We start from the raw sequence: 16,626 nt of genomic DNA, 5'->3' as shown, positions 1-16,626 counted from the left end.
TTTGAGGGGAAAAAAAATAGGCCTATATTTTTCTCTTTGTCATTTAATTCAGAATAAGAGGGTTTATATTATATATAAAATTATATATATTTTAATGTTTTTTGTAATCTTTTATGCTCGCCAAAGGCTATATTTATTTGATCAAAAATACAGTAAAAAATAGTAATATTGTGAAAATTGCTTACAATTTAAAACAATTATAATATATTCAGTTTACCATATCGTCTCGCATAGAAGCCACTGTGAGTGTCTGTACCCATGACAACCCGTGTAGAAGGGCAGAGCATGCAGGATGTTTAAAATGGAAAGACGCTTCTAAGCATTTCTGGGACTATACCACTACATGCTGATTTTTCTCATAGAAGGCATGTTTACAGGATGTTATCTGTCTGTGTGCCTGTCTCTCGTCTCTTGTAGTGGGCTCAGAGGAATGCTGGCAGGGGATGGAGTTAATCTGAAGGGGGAGTGCCGCAGGAGAGAGTCTATATATATATGTGGACCCTGGGAGGCTGGTGCTTTTAGTTGGACTCTGTTGGAACACTGGAGAACACCTCTGAACATTTCACCAGACTAACGGTGAGTCTTTATTTTTTATTTTTATTTTGCCTTTGTCCATTTCCATTTATCATCCTTTCCTTTCTCTTTTTTCATCTTTTGTTATTTTATTGGCACAACTTAAAAAAACTTATAGAGCATTCAATAAAAAGTCACAAAATACAAAAATAAAAATAGCTGGCTTATGATCTATGCTTTTTGTCATGAACAGTTGGAGAAGACACTTTGTGGGAATCATTGTGATTTTGATGCCAGTCAATATTGACTTAAGCACAACATCCTGCCATATTATGTCCATATAATACTGGATGTTGTGCTTAAGTCAATATACTGACTGCCACAAAGCTCTAAGCAGCATTTGGATAGAAATAAGGGATGTGGCTTTGAACTTGAACAGTTCCTCTTTTTTAGAATCAGTTGGTTGGTTCCTTTCCTTTTTTCCACAGAGTAGAACCATCAAAAACTGTTTTTTGATACAAATTATTAGACTGAATTTCTTTGAAACTTATTTTCTTATGAAGTCATTTTCTTTCTCAAATCGGACACATCCTGGAGTTTTAATTTCAAAGCCATCTTAATTATTCTTACAAAGGAGGACTTGAAACAATCAGGATCATTGTATTGTTCAGTAAGTATTGTTTTGCTCCTAATTCCATTGAGATCAGAATGCTCCTTTAAAAGATGCATGGTTGAGTCATAAATTCCATATACAAGTTCTACATGCTTATCATTCATAATAATAATAGCTACTGAATTCCCATAATTGTTCACATAATCCACTAAATCATTATGTGAGACATTATTGCAACAGAGGCAAATTAAGTCTTTGATCTTTGAAATACGTTTATCAAATGTCAGGTTTAGTCTTGTATTTTTATTTGTGTTTATTTTGTATGTAAAAATCATATGGTGTAGAATATGGTTTCACCGCAGGACAAGTGTACTGGTTACAGATTTTCTCAGATCTGGGTGTGCCTTTTTTTCTGTATACTGAGTCCTAGGAAATTAGATACGAGTGTGAGATCATCTCCCTTGTGTAATCGAAGTGCCCAGAAATGTCCTGAAATGCTTAACAGCTAAAGCCGTCAAATTCTCCTCTGCTTTGCTATAAATCTGGGGTTTAAATGCTGAATTATTCCCCAAAGAAGGGGAGCGAACAGCTCTCCAATTCACGACGACTGTGTGCTCATAATACTAATAATAAAGTGTGCCTGAAGCACAAAAAAACCTTTTAGCATGTTTGGCTCTAATTCTTATAGTAGACACCTGATCTCACTGATCTGCCTTTATTGTTGTATAATTTGCTTAGACTTAGCTGGTGGGGTGTAAGGTGGAACAGGACATGCCCGAACAAGACCAGAAATGTTTCTTTTTTCTTTTTTTTTTAAATGGCTCGGGCCCATGGGAAACATGTATAAATGTACAAACACTCTGGTATTTCTGCCCCTGTGGTCTGGCTGTCCAATCCATCTTAGGTTACTGTTAAGGTCCCATCCTGAGCAAACAAATATGACCCTTAGAAATGTCTGCATTGATTTTAGTATAGATTTTTATGTTGTGGCTTCCACTTTATGATATATATGCCTTGATATGTTACAGACAAGGGTAAGAAGGATAAGACGGTCTCTCTGCTTTGAACCACAATGAATCGGGTGGAAGAATGGGTTTTGGAGAACAAGGACAAGATCGAGAAAGGAGTGGAAATCATGGGGCAAAGCTGCGAGGTTTTAGCAGCCACCGTGGGACAGTTCCACCCCATCCTGGAGGCCGTGTTTTTGGCCTCGGCCGAGCTCCTCGGAAACCCAGAAGGCAAAGAGGCCAAGTTTCTTGCTGAGCAGTTTGAAAAGATCAACCAGAAACTTGAAGGTATTCAAGATGAAATCGACCAAATTGCTTTGGAGATGCAGCGGACGACCATGAATAAGCAGAACTTTGACCACGAGGCGAAGATAATCAGTCAGTATGAGAAGTTTCAAGACTTTGTCAATGCTAAGCCCAAGTTCAAGGAGAAAAAGAAGGAGAAGTTTATAACCCAGTATGAGAACACTGGTGGTGATCTGAACATTGATTCTTTGTACAATGCTGTAACTGGAGAGAATATCTCTGGAGATGCCATGTTGGACACGGTGGTGACCACAGAGCAAAGGAGCAGGAAGCCAGTGGAGGAGTTCTGTGCCAGACTGAAGAAGATATTTGTCATGGGAATTATAGCAGTCATGGGTCACGCCGCCCTGAAAGAGGGAGCAGTAGGCGAGGGCATGGTGAAGAAATGGCAGGATCGCATGGAAGACGTAGAGACACGCATGAAAGCGACGGTGGATGACTGCATTGAGAATTTCCCTCTGCAGGCCAAAACGGATGTGGAGCGTCAACTTCTGGAGCGACAAGCCAATGTTGACCCAGAATTCACAGGATTTATACTGGATATCCTTGCGAAGAAATATTACTGGGTTTTCTGGTCAGTTCGGGTCTTCAACCACAGCGGCATATTCTTCTGGAATTGGCTCGCTGGCAAAAAGTACCATGGAAGTGGTGGAGGTGGCAACTTTTTTGATCTTCTGACCCCAAACAACATCAGAATCGTGGTGTCTTTCAGTGCAGACCCAAAACCGATTAACAAGAGCCAGATTGTAGATCAGATAGAGATGCAAAAGTTGAAGGGGAACATGCAGTCTGTGGCTCAGACACTGTGGAAGTTGCTTCCCAACACTGTGGTCCATGCCATTAGCTGCTATAAGAAAGTAGAAGAGAAAAACAACTTCCAGCCAGAATGTTTCTACTTTGGGAGGCACAAAAGGGCATACCTGTGCATTCATTCTGAATAGACATGTGAAAAATTGAATTGGGGATCAGTCTTCTACGTATATACTTCTGGTTTAGAAATTCTGATTGTATTAAATAGTCGAGCATTATAAAGCAAACGATGACTGAATTGTTACTGCGGACCTACAATGAAAAAGTATATTAATGCTGGTTCACTTTATTTTCGCATGTCAGTGCATAAAAGGACCATAAAGATAAATATATGCGTGTGTGACCAAACATAAATGTGGACATTTCAGATAGAAGCTGTTGTTTTGTAGTTTCAAATACATTTGAAAGAGCGGTTGAGTGGAAAAAACTTCAACGATCAACAGACTCATTGGGGTTTCATTGTTAGTCGTAGTGTTTACAGCATTCCATTTAAACTTTAGATTGTAGTAAAAGTCATTACTGGAAAAATGTTATGATGAGCATTCAGTTAACTAGCTATATATACACTCTGTAATCCAGGAATCATGTCCGTTTCTTGTTTATGATGGTATCTAATCAGAAATAAAACAACTACGATCTAGAAATTTAGAAAGCTATCCAAATGGGTTTAAAATATAGACCTTATTATACCTTACAGACATTGTACTTTTTTTAAATAAACTTACTGTATGTCAATCTGTCACAGCTTTGTTTTCATTTGCAAGGTTAATATAAGGTTCATATTTTAAAAGTAATGTATAAGAGACATAAAAGAATTTTAAATGATTTCCCCTTACAAAACTTACTATGGTAAACATATTATATATAATAAAAGGACAACACTTGAATTATTGAACTACAATATGGTATTGTTGTGAAAACTATGGTCACTGTGGTACATTCTAACTGGTAAATGACTATACTTCAGTCAATTTCTTACAATAGTAACAAAAGATGTACTATGGTAATTTAGTGTAAACCATGGTACATTTTGTACTTTTTATACTTAAATATTTCTTTTACACCAGACACGTAAACCATACATCATATTTTGTTGGAAACTATGTTACAATGGTAAATTTTGTAATGGATAAAGGACAATACTTGAAATTCCTTTAGAGTGTAGTTGAAGGGTGTGCCACGCGCTTAGAGAAGAACCAGCGCATGATCAGACGCTGAGCGAGACAGATCAGCGTGAACTTTTGCTTTATTTTATTCAAAGCCATTTGTGATCGATTGGAAGGTGAGTTTTGGTTCATAACAGAACTAATGTGTTCTCTCGTCTAAACGTCAGTATCGTGACGATTTCGTTGGTCTGGGCGCTGTACTTTCAGTTTTTACTCATGAAAAGTTTTTGGGCGTTTCTCTTCACAGTCTGCTGCTGTCCGCCTGTTACATTTTCTCCAGCTCGCTACGTCGATGTGTTTTAAACACGAGTGAGTTGCATAACTGAATTCACTTAAAATTCAGTTATAAAATAAAATGAACTTCTCTGTAATTTAATCGCATTTGTTACCGTTCTGAAGAACTCTGGGTGTTTGTTTGACTCTTATCGGTGGGTTGCAGTCTAAACCAGGAAGTGTTCATGTCTACAGGCATTGTATTAGCTTTTCCAGCCTGATAGGTGAACTAAATCCTATCTGAAGTAACATTTATTCGCTATCCTTTCTTTTCTTAAGTGTCAGTGGACATTTTGGTATGAACTAATCTGTATCCTGAGAAAAACAAGGAGTGATTAACCTACCTTTGCGTCAGCGGGGGTGCAGGTAGAGTCAGTCGGTCGTTATCGCAAAATAAACCGCGAAAGGGGTCTCGTGTCTCTGAAGCCGTTTATTTTGCGAAAATTACGAACTGACATTACGCTGTTCCACGTATTATACCCCGACTGCTTAACAAACAAACATAGAAATAACAATATATATATATATATATATACACACACACATTAAGTATTACATGTGAAATATTATTCAGCTGAAATTATTTGCAACAACCGCGAAGGGCACAACGTTTTCTGGACGAACGGTCAGTTGCCCTGGACAACGGTTATATTTGACAGCCGGCCTGCGATTAACCAATCAGAATCAAGTATTTGAGACAGCGTTAATGTAGTTAAATTACAGGCCTGAGATCATGAATTTATTCCAGTTTTATCTGAAATCTTTGAATATTTTGTCTCATAAACAGATATTTACTTGTAACATATTTTCAGCTACATTAACTACATCTAAAATTGTAACCAAATAATTTGATCATATGTTAGATTGTAACCCATATAGGAGATCTGACTTTTTTAATATGCGTGTTATGAATTCAGTTGAGGCTATTAGTTAAGGGGCCCACTTAGTGTATTTTGTATGATCCATGCTGCCAACAGATCTTTACAATGGTCAGCATTTCAAATATGCATACAGGTCTATTTTGGTTGAGTGGTAAACACTGCGACATTACTGAGATTATATCTTGTAAACGCTGGAATTTTGTAGCTGCTGCCCAGTGAAAAAGAGCATAATGCGGATGTCTGGAGAGAAGCTGACATGGTGTTTTCCTTGTCTTGTTTCGATGGTTACTGAGGTGCTTTGGAAAAAAAGGTTCTTGCTCAGCTAGTTGAACTAGCCTGCTAATCATTTCCACACCTGTGTTGGCAGCAGCCAGAAACGTTAATGGAAAATCATCAGTTTTGGTGAATGCTATCATAATCGTACTGTTGTATTGTATATAAATGCGCGTTAAATATCGCATGCGATTAATCGTGCAGCCCTAATTGTAAACATATATTCATACATCTTATGAAAGAGAATATGATCTTATTTGGTTTATTTAACATTACGCTACCATTCAAAAATTTGCATACACCTACTCCAAACTTTATCACTTTTTCCACATTTTCAAATAATGTGAAAGGCATTAAAATTATTAATTTATTTTGTTTTGAAAAAACTATTTGTATATAGAAACTATTTAGATTTAAGCGCAAACCTTTAGATCACAAGACATTTAGTCAGTCAAGTATGTCCAAACTTTGGACTGGTAGTGCATATGATCTACTAGGAAGTTTAAAAATGACCTAACACACTACTTTGTTCTCTTAACAAAAAAGCAAAGCTTTGTATTGACCTACTCTGTGTTGCATCATTAACATTTGGAAAAGGGGAAATCCATTTGAACTGTTTCCAACTGAAACAACTGTCCTCTGTATTATTACGTATAGCATACTGTGTCACTAAGTGTTTAAACATTATTTGACCATTCTTTTAGTGCATGTTTGAATTGAATGAATGCATCTGGCCCATTTCTTTCATGAATGTGTAGGTGTGGTTGTCAGTGAGAGCACGCATCTGTTAGCATGTGTGCATACACCTGATGTGTATTGTTGCTGCTTTTATGGTTTGTATAACACATTTCTCATTTCCCTTATCTTTTTACAGCAAGCCCACCCTGACTCACACTGACCACTCAAAGGTTGAGAGGAAACGAGGACTGACACATGTAAGTTTCTTTCCGTATACCACTCTCAGAAGACAAAGGCCTCGCTTACTAAAGCTGACTTAGTCTTTCAGTTAAGAAAATAACATGTTTTCTCTGTTTTTACAAAATAAAAAATGTTGAAATGCACTAACTGGCTAACATTTGGTATTACCACATGTAAAAGCCTCCTTTAAATATGGGTGTGGTTTTGAATATTTCGTAGTAAATCACCCGCAATATGGCCTTGAAGCCCTATACAACTTGTTAGATTGCACAAGCAAATTAGTAGCCTCAGTAAATCAGAGCCTTAAAGGAATAGTAAAAAAAAAAATCAAAAGAGGACACGACTAGAAATCAGTGGTTAAGTTGTATTTACAACACTGTTCCAGAACAGTTCAACCCAAATATTCAGATGTGTGCAGTGCATTTTATGGAGGACTGTTTCCTGGGAGAGTAGACTACAATGCCGGCTGTTCTGACTCACAGACTGTAAGTAAGTTTTAATTTAAAGGATTTGCCACTGATGATTCTAACGTTTGAGTTTTGAGCAGTGTAGAGTAGTGCTTGTTGTTTGTAATTTCTCAGATCACGAATGCAGACATGTTTTTATGTTTACACGGCGCGATGCAACGCAACGTGTAAAAAGACAGTATAAGTCATTATAATCCGTAATTATGTCCCCACTGGATGCAACAAATGCCTCGTTTATAATGGGTTTTAATGTTTTTGTCTCGTTGCTCCGGCCGGGACACGGCATCACAATATGGTAAGGGGCGTAACATTTCCGTCACACGCTTGAGGTATTCGGCCAATCACAACGCACTGGATAGCTGGCCAATCACAGCACACCTCGCTTTTCAGACCGATGAGCTTTGTAAAAATCGACGAAAGGCGGGGCATAGAGGAGAAACAATAATGTATAGTATGTGGAAAATAATGTGTTTTTTGAACCTTAAACCGCATAAACACATTTCATTACACCAAATACACAAAATAATGTTCTTTTTAGCAGCATCATATGACCCCTTTAACATGCTGAAATTACAATCATGGTGTTTCAAGTATTATTTCTTGTAATTTCTTATGTAATGATCTCATTTTAAACAGAGACATTTTTGCTGTTGAAACTGAAAGATGGCCGAGCAGCTGCAGGAACTTGTTGCACAGAAGAAGGATGTTGTCGAAACAGTCATGGAAGTGTTTGAGCAGGGCGCAGAAGTGGTGGCCAGCATTGCTGGAGATCTGTTCCCCGTGTTCTCCATCGCAGCTCCGATCGTGAAGCTGGCACTGGATAACGTGGAAAGCAAAGAGGCCGAGTACATGAAGGAGCAGTTCCAGAAAGTGCGAGATCGCCTGGAAGTCGTTTCTGAAGAAGTCCAGCAGATAAACCAGGAGATCAAGAAGAGCGGCGTAGATGCCACCTATTTCTCCGTGGAGGAGAACCTGACCAACCAATTCCGCAAATTCATGGACGTCCTGAATGCGAAACCTAAATTCAGAGAGGTCAGAAAGAAAACGTTCCTGGAGCACTTCAACAGGGCAGGGGGTGATAAAAACCTGCACACTCTTTACAACGCTGTAACCGGAGATAACTTCTCAGGACAGTCTGTGCTGGAAATCACTCTGAATTACGAGCAGAAGAGCCGCAGGGCGGTGGAGGAGTTTTGCGCTACCCTCAAAAAGTTGTTCTGCGTCGGTTTGATCGCCTTACTGGGACACTCAGCATTGAAAGGCAATGACGATGAGGAGAAGCTGCTTCAAGATTGGAGCGAGAAGATGAAAGTGGTGCAGAATAAAATGAACATCGTGATTGAAGACTGCATCAACAGCTTTCCGACGCAGGCCGAGCTGGACGCCAAACGCATAGTGAGAGACCAAAGCGACAAAAGCAATCAGCAACTGGCTGACTTGCTGGTAGAGCACCTGAAAAAGAAGTACGACTGGGTTTGCTGGTCAGTCCGCGTCTTTAACTCCCCCACCGGCCTGTTCACCAACAAGAAAGACTTCCACGGTTTGACGGGAAAGAGTCGCTTTCAGGTGCCATCGTCAGATGACAAGCTAAACGTTGTGGTCTCCTTCAGCGCCTCGCCGGAACCTGTCGATAAAGCCCGGATACAGAGCCTGATTTCGGAGCAGAAGAAGGTCACAATGACGCCGTTGGCTGAACAGCTTTTTGAGACAATCCCTGTCTGTGTGGTTCACACAATCAAGACCTCATGCAAAAATCTGGGCTTCTCCAGCAGCTTCTCTGACGAGCTGCACTTCTTTGAGGAGTTCAAGAACTTCCATGTCTTTCTTCATTCTGCTTAAACAAGGAGGAGACTACTTAACCTCTGTTAGGTTATGACTTATCTAGGGATGTAACGGTATGAAAATTTCTTGTCACGATTATAGTGACCAAAATTATAGCAATGTCAAAATGATCATTGATTAATAAATGATTATATGTATTTTATCTGGTCCATAAATAATTCTAAATAACTTATCTGAATTGTTTAAATGTGTAGAATCCACATAAGCTTGTTTTTCCATCAACCGGTCAAAATTTACAGCAGGGCATGCAAATTTGGTCAATTTTTGGCCAGACAGAAACCGCACACAGGCTGAAAGTAAATATAAGTCTCTGTAAATCCACTCGCTGACAGCAGGTGGCGTTCATGGAAAAGCTGAATTAGAGCTGTTTCCCATAACCTCGAGATGGTCCCCACTGCAGAACACAAGATCCAGGGGGCGAGGTTGGATCCAGATCCAACTCCTCCCATCTTACATAAACCTAAACCTACCCATCTCCACCCCCTGATCCCTAAACCCACCCATCTCCACCCCTAAACCTACCATCTCCACCCCCTACATGTGGATCCAACCCTGCCCCCTGGATCTTTGTTCTGCAGTGAGGGGCTGGTAACCTCCGTGGACAAAGCTGTATTGCGATTAAGAACACTTCCTTTAGGAATTACATGGAGCGAAGATGAAAACAAAATGCCATCGAATCGTTTCTGAAGACAGTCAGAACCTTCAGAGGTACATTCATATAATTAATTCATTCATATATTCATTTGTATAATTCCCTTAGCACTCTTTTAAAACCTCCCAGCTTTTCCGCCCAGTTTCACTCAAAACGAAACTACTCTGCTGTGCTGTGCTGTGCTGTGCGCACGTGAGACTGTTACTTAAAACTGTGCTTTATGCTGGACAGTATTTATTTATCGCGAGTTGTTCAAATCGCAGTAATCTAATACGGTTTTAATGATAATTAAAATATGAAATGGTAATACTAACCGTGGGGAATTTTATCATGATTTATCGTCAAACCGGTAATCGTTACATCCCTACTTATGACCATAATTAACTATTGTACTCTACACTTTTCTTTCTTTTTCATCTTTTTTTCCTAGTAATACCTTTATCTCTGCTTGTTTTAAAGCTGTAAAAGAACACTTTAATATATCAAATTTGTGTTTTTAATATACCAAGTGTTTTTTACTCTCTTATTAGTGTATTTAGTAGGTGATGGTAGTGTTTTAGGGAGTAGGCTGGTAATACAGGTAGTCTCAGGCGGCTCGCCAACAGACCGTCCACGTATGCAAGATGTTTGCACAGTTGTGTTTAAAAGTTATGAACACTTGCGAGGAAGAACTAATTGCTAGATTTGACAAAGTTTTCCAGGCTTTTAACTTCAAGTCTTTGACGGAAACACTTCTAGATATTTAGATATTCTCAAGCAAACTGAATATTCATTTTCTTTTTTATATTTTAAGTAGTGCTGTCAAACGATTAATTGCGAGTAGAAATAGATTTACTGTGAGACACCCATCAAACCCTGTAATTATGCACAGGAGCCACAAACGGATCTATTATTATCTCAGGATTTGTCCCACCCTATGACAGTGGTCAAAAACAAACCTAGAATAGAAAACAAAAATGCCAACGATTCATATTTAACCGCAACGACAACAACATTACAGTATAAATGAACACCAGAGATTCATATTAAAACACTGCTACACTGTAAAAAAAAATCTGTAAAAACAGGGCAAAATGTACTGTATTAATATGAAGGAATTCATTTTTTAATGGATTTTGTAATTTTAAAATAAAAAATTTACCGTTTAGCAAAATTCTTTCCTCTAGAAATGTTCCCAACTAATCACAAAGCAAGTGCATTTTGCTCAACCTCAGGAGCATAAACTTAGCCTACTTGTAAATAGCTTAAGAGATTATTTTAATCAGACCAAAATGACTTTTCCATGAATATGATTTGGCCGCAGTGCCTCACATTGAGTCCGGCCCCATCAGGTGACCTCAGGAATGAGGTTTCGCATAAGATGCAAAAATACATTCTGCAGCCATTTATTCTCTCAATGTTACCTTGGTTCTTCCTTAATGCAGTCTCCATTGAAATAATTTCATTTTGGGCCAATTTCAGCCTGAAAAAGATCCAATAAATGTTTATTAGGCGAGTGGTTCCAATAACGCACAAGCTCACCCAACCTGATTGGATGCTGATGTGGAAAATCCTCAGTTTCCTGAGGTTCTTCCTGGTCTAACAAGCTGAATACAAAAAGGATAAATGTCTACATAAAGAGTAAACTTGGTTTTTCTTGAGAGGAACCCATGGCTCTTGGTCAGAAGATCTGGAAATGACTGAACTCAATAGGTAATATAGCATATGCATGACAATAAGCAAACAGATTTGGCATTTAATTTAAAAGGAAGTCAATAATGACTAAGCAGTGTCAGTGGTTTTCATTCATTTTACCCTGGAATATCAAATTTACTGTCAGTAGGCCCATAGTCAATAACTAATGCATCAAACACACTCTTAAAGGAATAGTTCACCCAAAATGAAAATGCTGGCATTATTTACACACTCTCATTTCATTTCCAAACTGAACATTTTATAGGTTTTTCATGCCACAAAATTATAAAAAGTGCTGGGAACCAAAACATCCAGATACAAGTCTATATATAATTTTTCCCTCAAAGGTCATATTTTTCACGAGCACCATTGTGATGTTTAAAAAATATAGTATGTTAACTCTGTAAATTCATATTTACTTATTTTTATACTATCTAAACATGCACTTACCTTCGAAACTCACAGCCCTTTTAACTGTAATTCAATCATGACAACTCCCTGAACATTTTAGCATGGTGATGGATATGACAATGTATTTGGTCTTGGCGGAACAGATCTGCTACACCGCTGCTGAATTGCTGCTGCTGTTGGTTATTGCTGTAGTTGTAGATTATTGCTGCTGCTGCAAGCAAGTACAGGAACTTGCTACTGCCAATGCATATGGCGATACGGTGCCATGAGTATTTAAGACATGCTGCTGCTGCACAAATAGCATATAAAATAACCCCGTAGCAGATCTATACAGGTGGAGCTGGGGAAGGTGAAGGGTTTCAGAGAAACTCTGAAAGCGCGCTGCAGGAATCTCAAGTGAATGCTAGCCAGCCATATAAATGCAAGGCAGTAAGCTCATTGGCTGCATATGCAGCATGAACCAATCAGCTTGTGCCAAGTCGTTTAACTCTCTGAATATCATCAGTTACGTTAACACCCCGTCAGAATGCGCCATCTAGAGGTTCATGACTGAACTATATATTTATGTTATTCTGTGTTTATAATTGCCATCTTTCTTAGTACTGACGCTTCTGGCACCAATGCCAGAAGCTGATTCTGATTAACTGAAAGGAAAATGACCAATTAAAACAAAAAGAAAAACAATTTGTTTCTTGATGCAAAACTATAACAACTTAAAATCCATCTGGACTGTATAAATAAGATCACAGAATACACAAACAAGAAACTATGTCACAGCGAGGATAAATGCCTTTGTATGCATATGAAAATACTATAATACTATAATTTGCTGACGATTTCAGCTGCTTTAAATGACTGAATCTCCTGCAAGGAACAAAAGTGGCTCAGCATCACTGTAATCCCACTGAAGCTCGAGCGCAGACGTACCTGCGGTAAATTAAATCTAAAAACAGCTACCTTGATATGTTTTTTCCTGATCAAGACAACTGAGTTCCCAGTAACAGTAACTAATGAGTGCAGGAGGAAGCGCAGGTAAATGAGCTAGTTTACAGTTTCATGCCTCTTGTATCGTGTCACAAAAATAATTTAAACTCAGATCAATATTTTTTTGTCTTTAATAAGTCTTGAAATAAGAAGGACAGTGAGACGGTAATTACAGCAAAAGAATTGTCAGTTTATTTTGTGATGCTATATATAAGGTGCTGTGATTTTACAATCAAAATGTATTTATTTTGACATATTAATCTTGTCAGTGTCAAAAGTGGTAGCAAACGTTGTTAAACGTAAGCATCAAAGAATGATTAACTATACACATGGTAACACCACAGAAAACTAGACAGAAAGAGAAAAAATGACGACATATTTGGATAATTAGATCTTATATGTTGTGAAATAGCTTTTTAATTTCAATATTTAGAGTTTCGAGTGCTAATGGTGGAATTTCTTCCTACTTTTGATAACGTTGTTTAACACACAATTCTGTATCATATTGTAGCCTTGGCAAAGTTATGTATCTTTCAAAGGCAAATGATTTGCATAAAACTTAAGCATCTTAACACCACCTGTTGGTGAAATCGTGCAAACAGCCACAAAAAGATACTACTGAAGTCATTGTTGTTCTGAAATGTTTTACTTTACGTAAGCAAAAGATTTTCAATATCCTTGAAAATGAGAAATGATTGAGATATTTCACTACATTCAGGCGCAGTACTATAAAGGCAGATTTTGAATTGTAGAACTGTGTTCTTAGAATGCACTTTTCTCAAAGGAATAGTTCACAAAAAAAATTGATCACCCAAAGGCCATTCAAGATGTAGATGAGTTTGTTTCTTCCTGGGAACAGATTAGGTGAAATTTAGCATAAGTTGTATTTAGGCCAGAAGCAATGGTTTAAAGTTAAAATGCCTTAATGGTGGATTTGTTTCTCACAAACACACAGCTTTTCCCTTCACAATACGTTAACAGATGGACTGGAGTCGTGTGGATCACTTGTGGATTATTGTGATAATTTTATCAGCTGTTTGGACTCTCATTCTGACGGCACCCATTCACTGCAGAGGATCCATTGGTGAGCAAGTGATGGAATGCTAAATTTCTATAATGCTGAAAAATCTGTTTTGATCAAGAAACAAACTCATCTACACCTTGGATAGCCTGAGGGTGAGTAAATGTTTCATTTCTGGGTGAACTATTGCTTTAAATGTCAGATTGGGGTGAAAACCTGCTCCATCTAAGGTCAGTTTTGAACAGTTTTGAGACAAATAATATATGAAAAGGAATGATGCCAAAGTGCTCAAGACACTAATTTCAAAAATCAGCTCCTCATTTTCTAGCAGTAACCAAATGTTTAAGGAAAACAGCTGATAAGAATAAACATAGGAGATCATCTCACTACTATATTGAGAGGTGTTGTATGTACTGTATATATTTGTTGCTTTATATCTTGTTTCTTTAACATGCAGCACCAGCAGTGGCGTCTTCCAGGAGCGGCTTGTGAAGTTCTGGATCCTCCACCGACTGCAAAACCACAAACAATCATGAACACACAGAGCAGCTCTCTGAAACTCTCACGATCAGTGGATCTGACTGATTGATTGTTGTAATAGTGCTGCTGATTCAGTACCTTTGCATCTTCATCCTTCTTGCACAAAGCTTTTCCAGTCAAAACACAGAAACTGATGGTCACACAGAGCTGAAGGACAGACAGCACTATCATCATGATATCGAGTCCTCCGAGCATCATCTAGAGGTGGGTAAAGATCAGAGTGTCATTTGAGGAAAGTAATGGTCAATAAGGTCTATAAGAAATACAGTACGAACATCAGCTCTAATCCAATCTGAAATAATATAATTCAAGAACCCTCCCTGTTTTTGATCCAGAGTAATACTGCTCTGATTGAATTATAAATTATACAATCCTATAGTTACATATTTTTTAAATATTACCTCCTTACCCACTTGAAGTATAACGTAATACTTTTACAAAAGATTTGATTCATTTAGTAACTTTAAATTACCAATATCTTGTGAAACCACACACTAAAATAGCTTCCCCAACTTTGGTCTTTTGATCTTACACAATCTAATAAATAAAACAAATCAAACCATTACATTATTGAGATGCTTGTACTGCACACAGATCTCGGTGTTCCTCATCTGTTCAGGGGAAGGCGTTACAGCATAGCTGTTAGACGAGTAATAATTAGTGTCACAGTATTGACCACTTCCAGTTGCCAGGTCCACTGAATACAGCACAACAGCTGTGATAGCTAGTGCAGCACTGACTACATTCAGAACCACTGTGATGACCAGCTGTAAAACACACACACAATATAAACTGGTGATGCTCAACATAACTTCCACAAACACTGATAAAGTGTATGATACGTACCAGAAAAGGACTGGGAAACTTAGCTGCAAGAACAGTCACGATTCCAACTACAAGGACCTAAAAAGAAAACAATTAAAAACCTCTGTGCGTCCAAACATAGTCACTGAAATGAAAAGTGTAAATTAGGTTTTGTGACCCATCTTTATTTTATCCTAAACAAAACCATCAAAATGCATCACATCTGTCATTGATGGCATAAAACACTAGCAAATCAAATTCTATGAAATTACATGAATAAAAAGTCCGACCTGCCCCCCAAAAAGTAAAAGCAATATATGAGTCAATAGCAGAACACTAATTTATTAAATTTAAGGGGGTCTGAATACTTTCCGTACCCACTGTATGTTCTTTATAAATAAAAGAAAATGCAATTCAAACAATGACTTGAATATGCTTTTAAAATGTATTTTGATGCTTTTGTGCCACTTGCTCAGGTGGTGTAAATAAAGAAAAAAACATATTATTTAAAACTTATCAAACCATTAATAAAATGTTACTATTTCTTAATATAGTTATTTTTAAAAAGTTATGACTTTCAAATTTAGCAAAAAATAAATAAATTGTTACTACGTGTGTGTATTTCCCTCTCTTTTTTGAAAATGATTAAGATACGTACACTCACATGTAAAGAAAGTATTTTAGACATTTTTTTCAAAAACATGACACTTCAAAAGTATTTGCACATGCATTTTACAGTATATTTCTCTCTTCTCATCCTCTCAAACATATTTGTAACAGACAGATTTAATTTGAATAAGATTTAATAAGACTCACTCATTACACATGTAATGGTTTAGAAACATAAGAATAAGCAGAATAAGACAAATTCTTACCACACCACCGATCCAGAAAGCAACTCCAAAATCTGCAAGGTTGCCCCTTATCCAAGGGCTGTTAAGCAAAATCCCAAACACAATATTGATGACGCCAACTATTATCTGCATAGTCTATGGATAAAAAAAATAAAAATAAGTTATTTGTTCATACACCTCAAAAATGAAAAATCAACTTAAAATGTCAGAAGTCTTCTAATGAAAGTATAAAAAAAAAAACAGTTGTTTAATTCACCCCAAGAGCAGTGTGGATGTTCATCAGCTTCCCTTTCATATTCTGAGACACAGAACAGACTGGACTGCAGCACAGAAAACCCAGAATCTGACACAGTACGGGCCATTTGCTCTTCGGGTTTGAGGCGATGGTGATGACCGTCAAACCTTGAGACACTGTCAGAGACATGCTGCAGACTTCAGCCTTCCAACAGGTGATAAAGGTCAAACGTCCTGTGTAAAGACAAGCAAATTACCATTCATCACATTTGTAAACACATCAAGACATTAAATCAAGCTTTAGAGGAGAAACAAACAAAGCCAAAAAAGCCTTGACACTGCTATTGCCAAGGTCAAAAAAGACACAGTTCAGTTAACAAATT

At 37.7% G+C, this 16,626-nt stretch overlaps 3 protein-coding genes across 6 annotated transcripts in view; 2 read left to right on the top strand and 1 right to left on the bottom strand.

The window, feature by feature from the left end:
- The first annotated feature begins 469 nt into the window (after positions 1 to 469).
- LOC107726664 (uncharacterized) lies at positions 470 to 3,959 on the top strand. 2 transcript variants are annotated; one of them, XM_016536329.1, is made up of 3 exons: positions 470 to 576; positions 1,077 to 1,183; positions 2,155 to 3,959. In XM_016536329.1, the coding sequence occupies exon 3, from the start codon at positions 2,199 to 2,201 to the stop codon at positions 3,378 to 3,380; it is 1,182 nt and encodes a 393-aa protein (XP_016391815.1). In that variant the 5' UTR covers positions 470 to 576; positions 1,077 to 1,183; positions 2,155 to 2,198; the 3' UTR covers positions 3,381 to 3,959. The 2 variants fall into 2 exon arrangements, with proteins under 2 accessions (XP_016391815.1, XP_016391814.1); XM_016536328.1 differs by lacking the exon at positions 1,077 to 1,183.
- Positions 3,960 to 4,419: 460 nt separating this feature from the next.
- On the top strand, positions 4,420 to 9,157 carry LOC107726665 (uncharacterized). 2 transcript variants are annotated; one of them, XM_016536330.1, is made up of 3 exons: positions 4,420 to 4,531; positions 6,717 to 6,777; positions 7,864 to 9,157. In XM_016536330.1, exon 3 carries the CDS (start codon positions 7,891 to 7,893, stop codon positions 9,064 to 9,066), a length of 1,176 nt encoding a protein of 391 aa, XP_016391816.1. In that variant the 5' UTR covers positions 4,420 to 4,531; positions 6,717 to 6,777; positions 7,864 to 7,890; the 3' UTR covers positions 9,067 to 9,157. The 2 variants fall into 2 exon arrangements, with proteins under 2 accessions (XP_016391816.1, XP_016391817.1); XM_016536331.1 differs by lacking the exon at positions 4,420 to 4,531 and adding an exon at positions 4,562 to 4,724.
- Positions 9,158 to 14,085: 4,928 nt separating this feature from the next.
- Positions 14,086 to 16,626, bottom strand: part of LOC107726691 (uncharacterized) — a 19,293-nt gene continuing 16,752 nt past the window's right edge. For both annotated transcript variants that reach the window (XM_016536377.1, XM_016536378.1), the window contains exon 12: positions 14,086 to 14,271. In XM_016536377.1, coding sequence (XP_016391863.1) covers positions 14,258 to 14,271 — 14 coding nt within the window. In that variant the 3' untranslated portion in view covers positions 14,086 to 14,257. The remainder of the gene's footprint in view (positions 14,272 to 16,626) is intronic.

This window comes from Sinocyclocheilus rhinocerous, unplaced genomic scaffold, assembly GCF_001515625.1.
Source record: "Sinocyclocheilus rhinocerous isolate Xijiao unplaced genomic scaffold, SAMN03320098_v1.1 scaffold5, whole genome shotgun sequence".
In the NCBI taxonomy this organism is placed as follows: domain Eukaryota; kingdom Metazoa; phylum Chordata; class Actinopteri; order Cypriniformes; family Cyprinidae; genus Sinocyclocheilus; species Sinocyclocheilus rhinocerous.
The sequence above is the reverse complement of the archived record's forward strand: the minus strand, read 5'-3'. Positions and strand labels throughout refer to the sequence as shown.

What these genes read in the sequence shown, in the direction of transcription:
- LOC107726665 (XM_016536330.1), top strand. Translation starts at nt 7,891, where the DNA reads ATGGCCGAGCAGCTGCAGGAACTTGTTGCACAGAAGAAGGATGTTGTC.
- LOC107726664 (XM_016536328.1), top strand. Translation starts at nt 2,199, where the DNA reads ATGAATCGGGTGGAAGAATGGGTTTTGGAGAACAAGGACAAGATCGAG.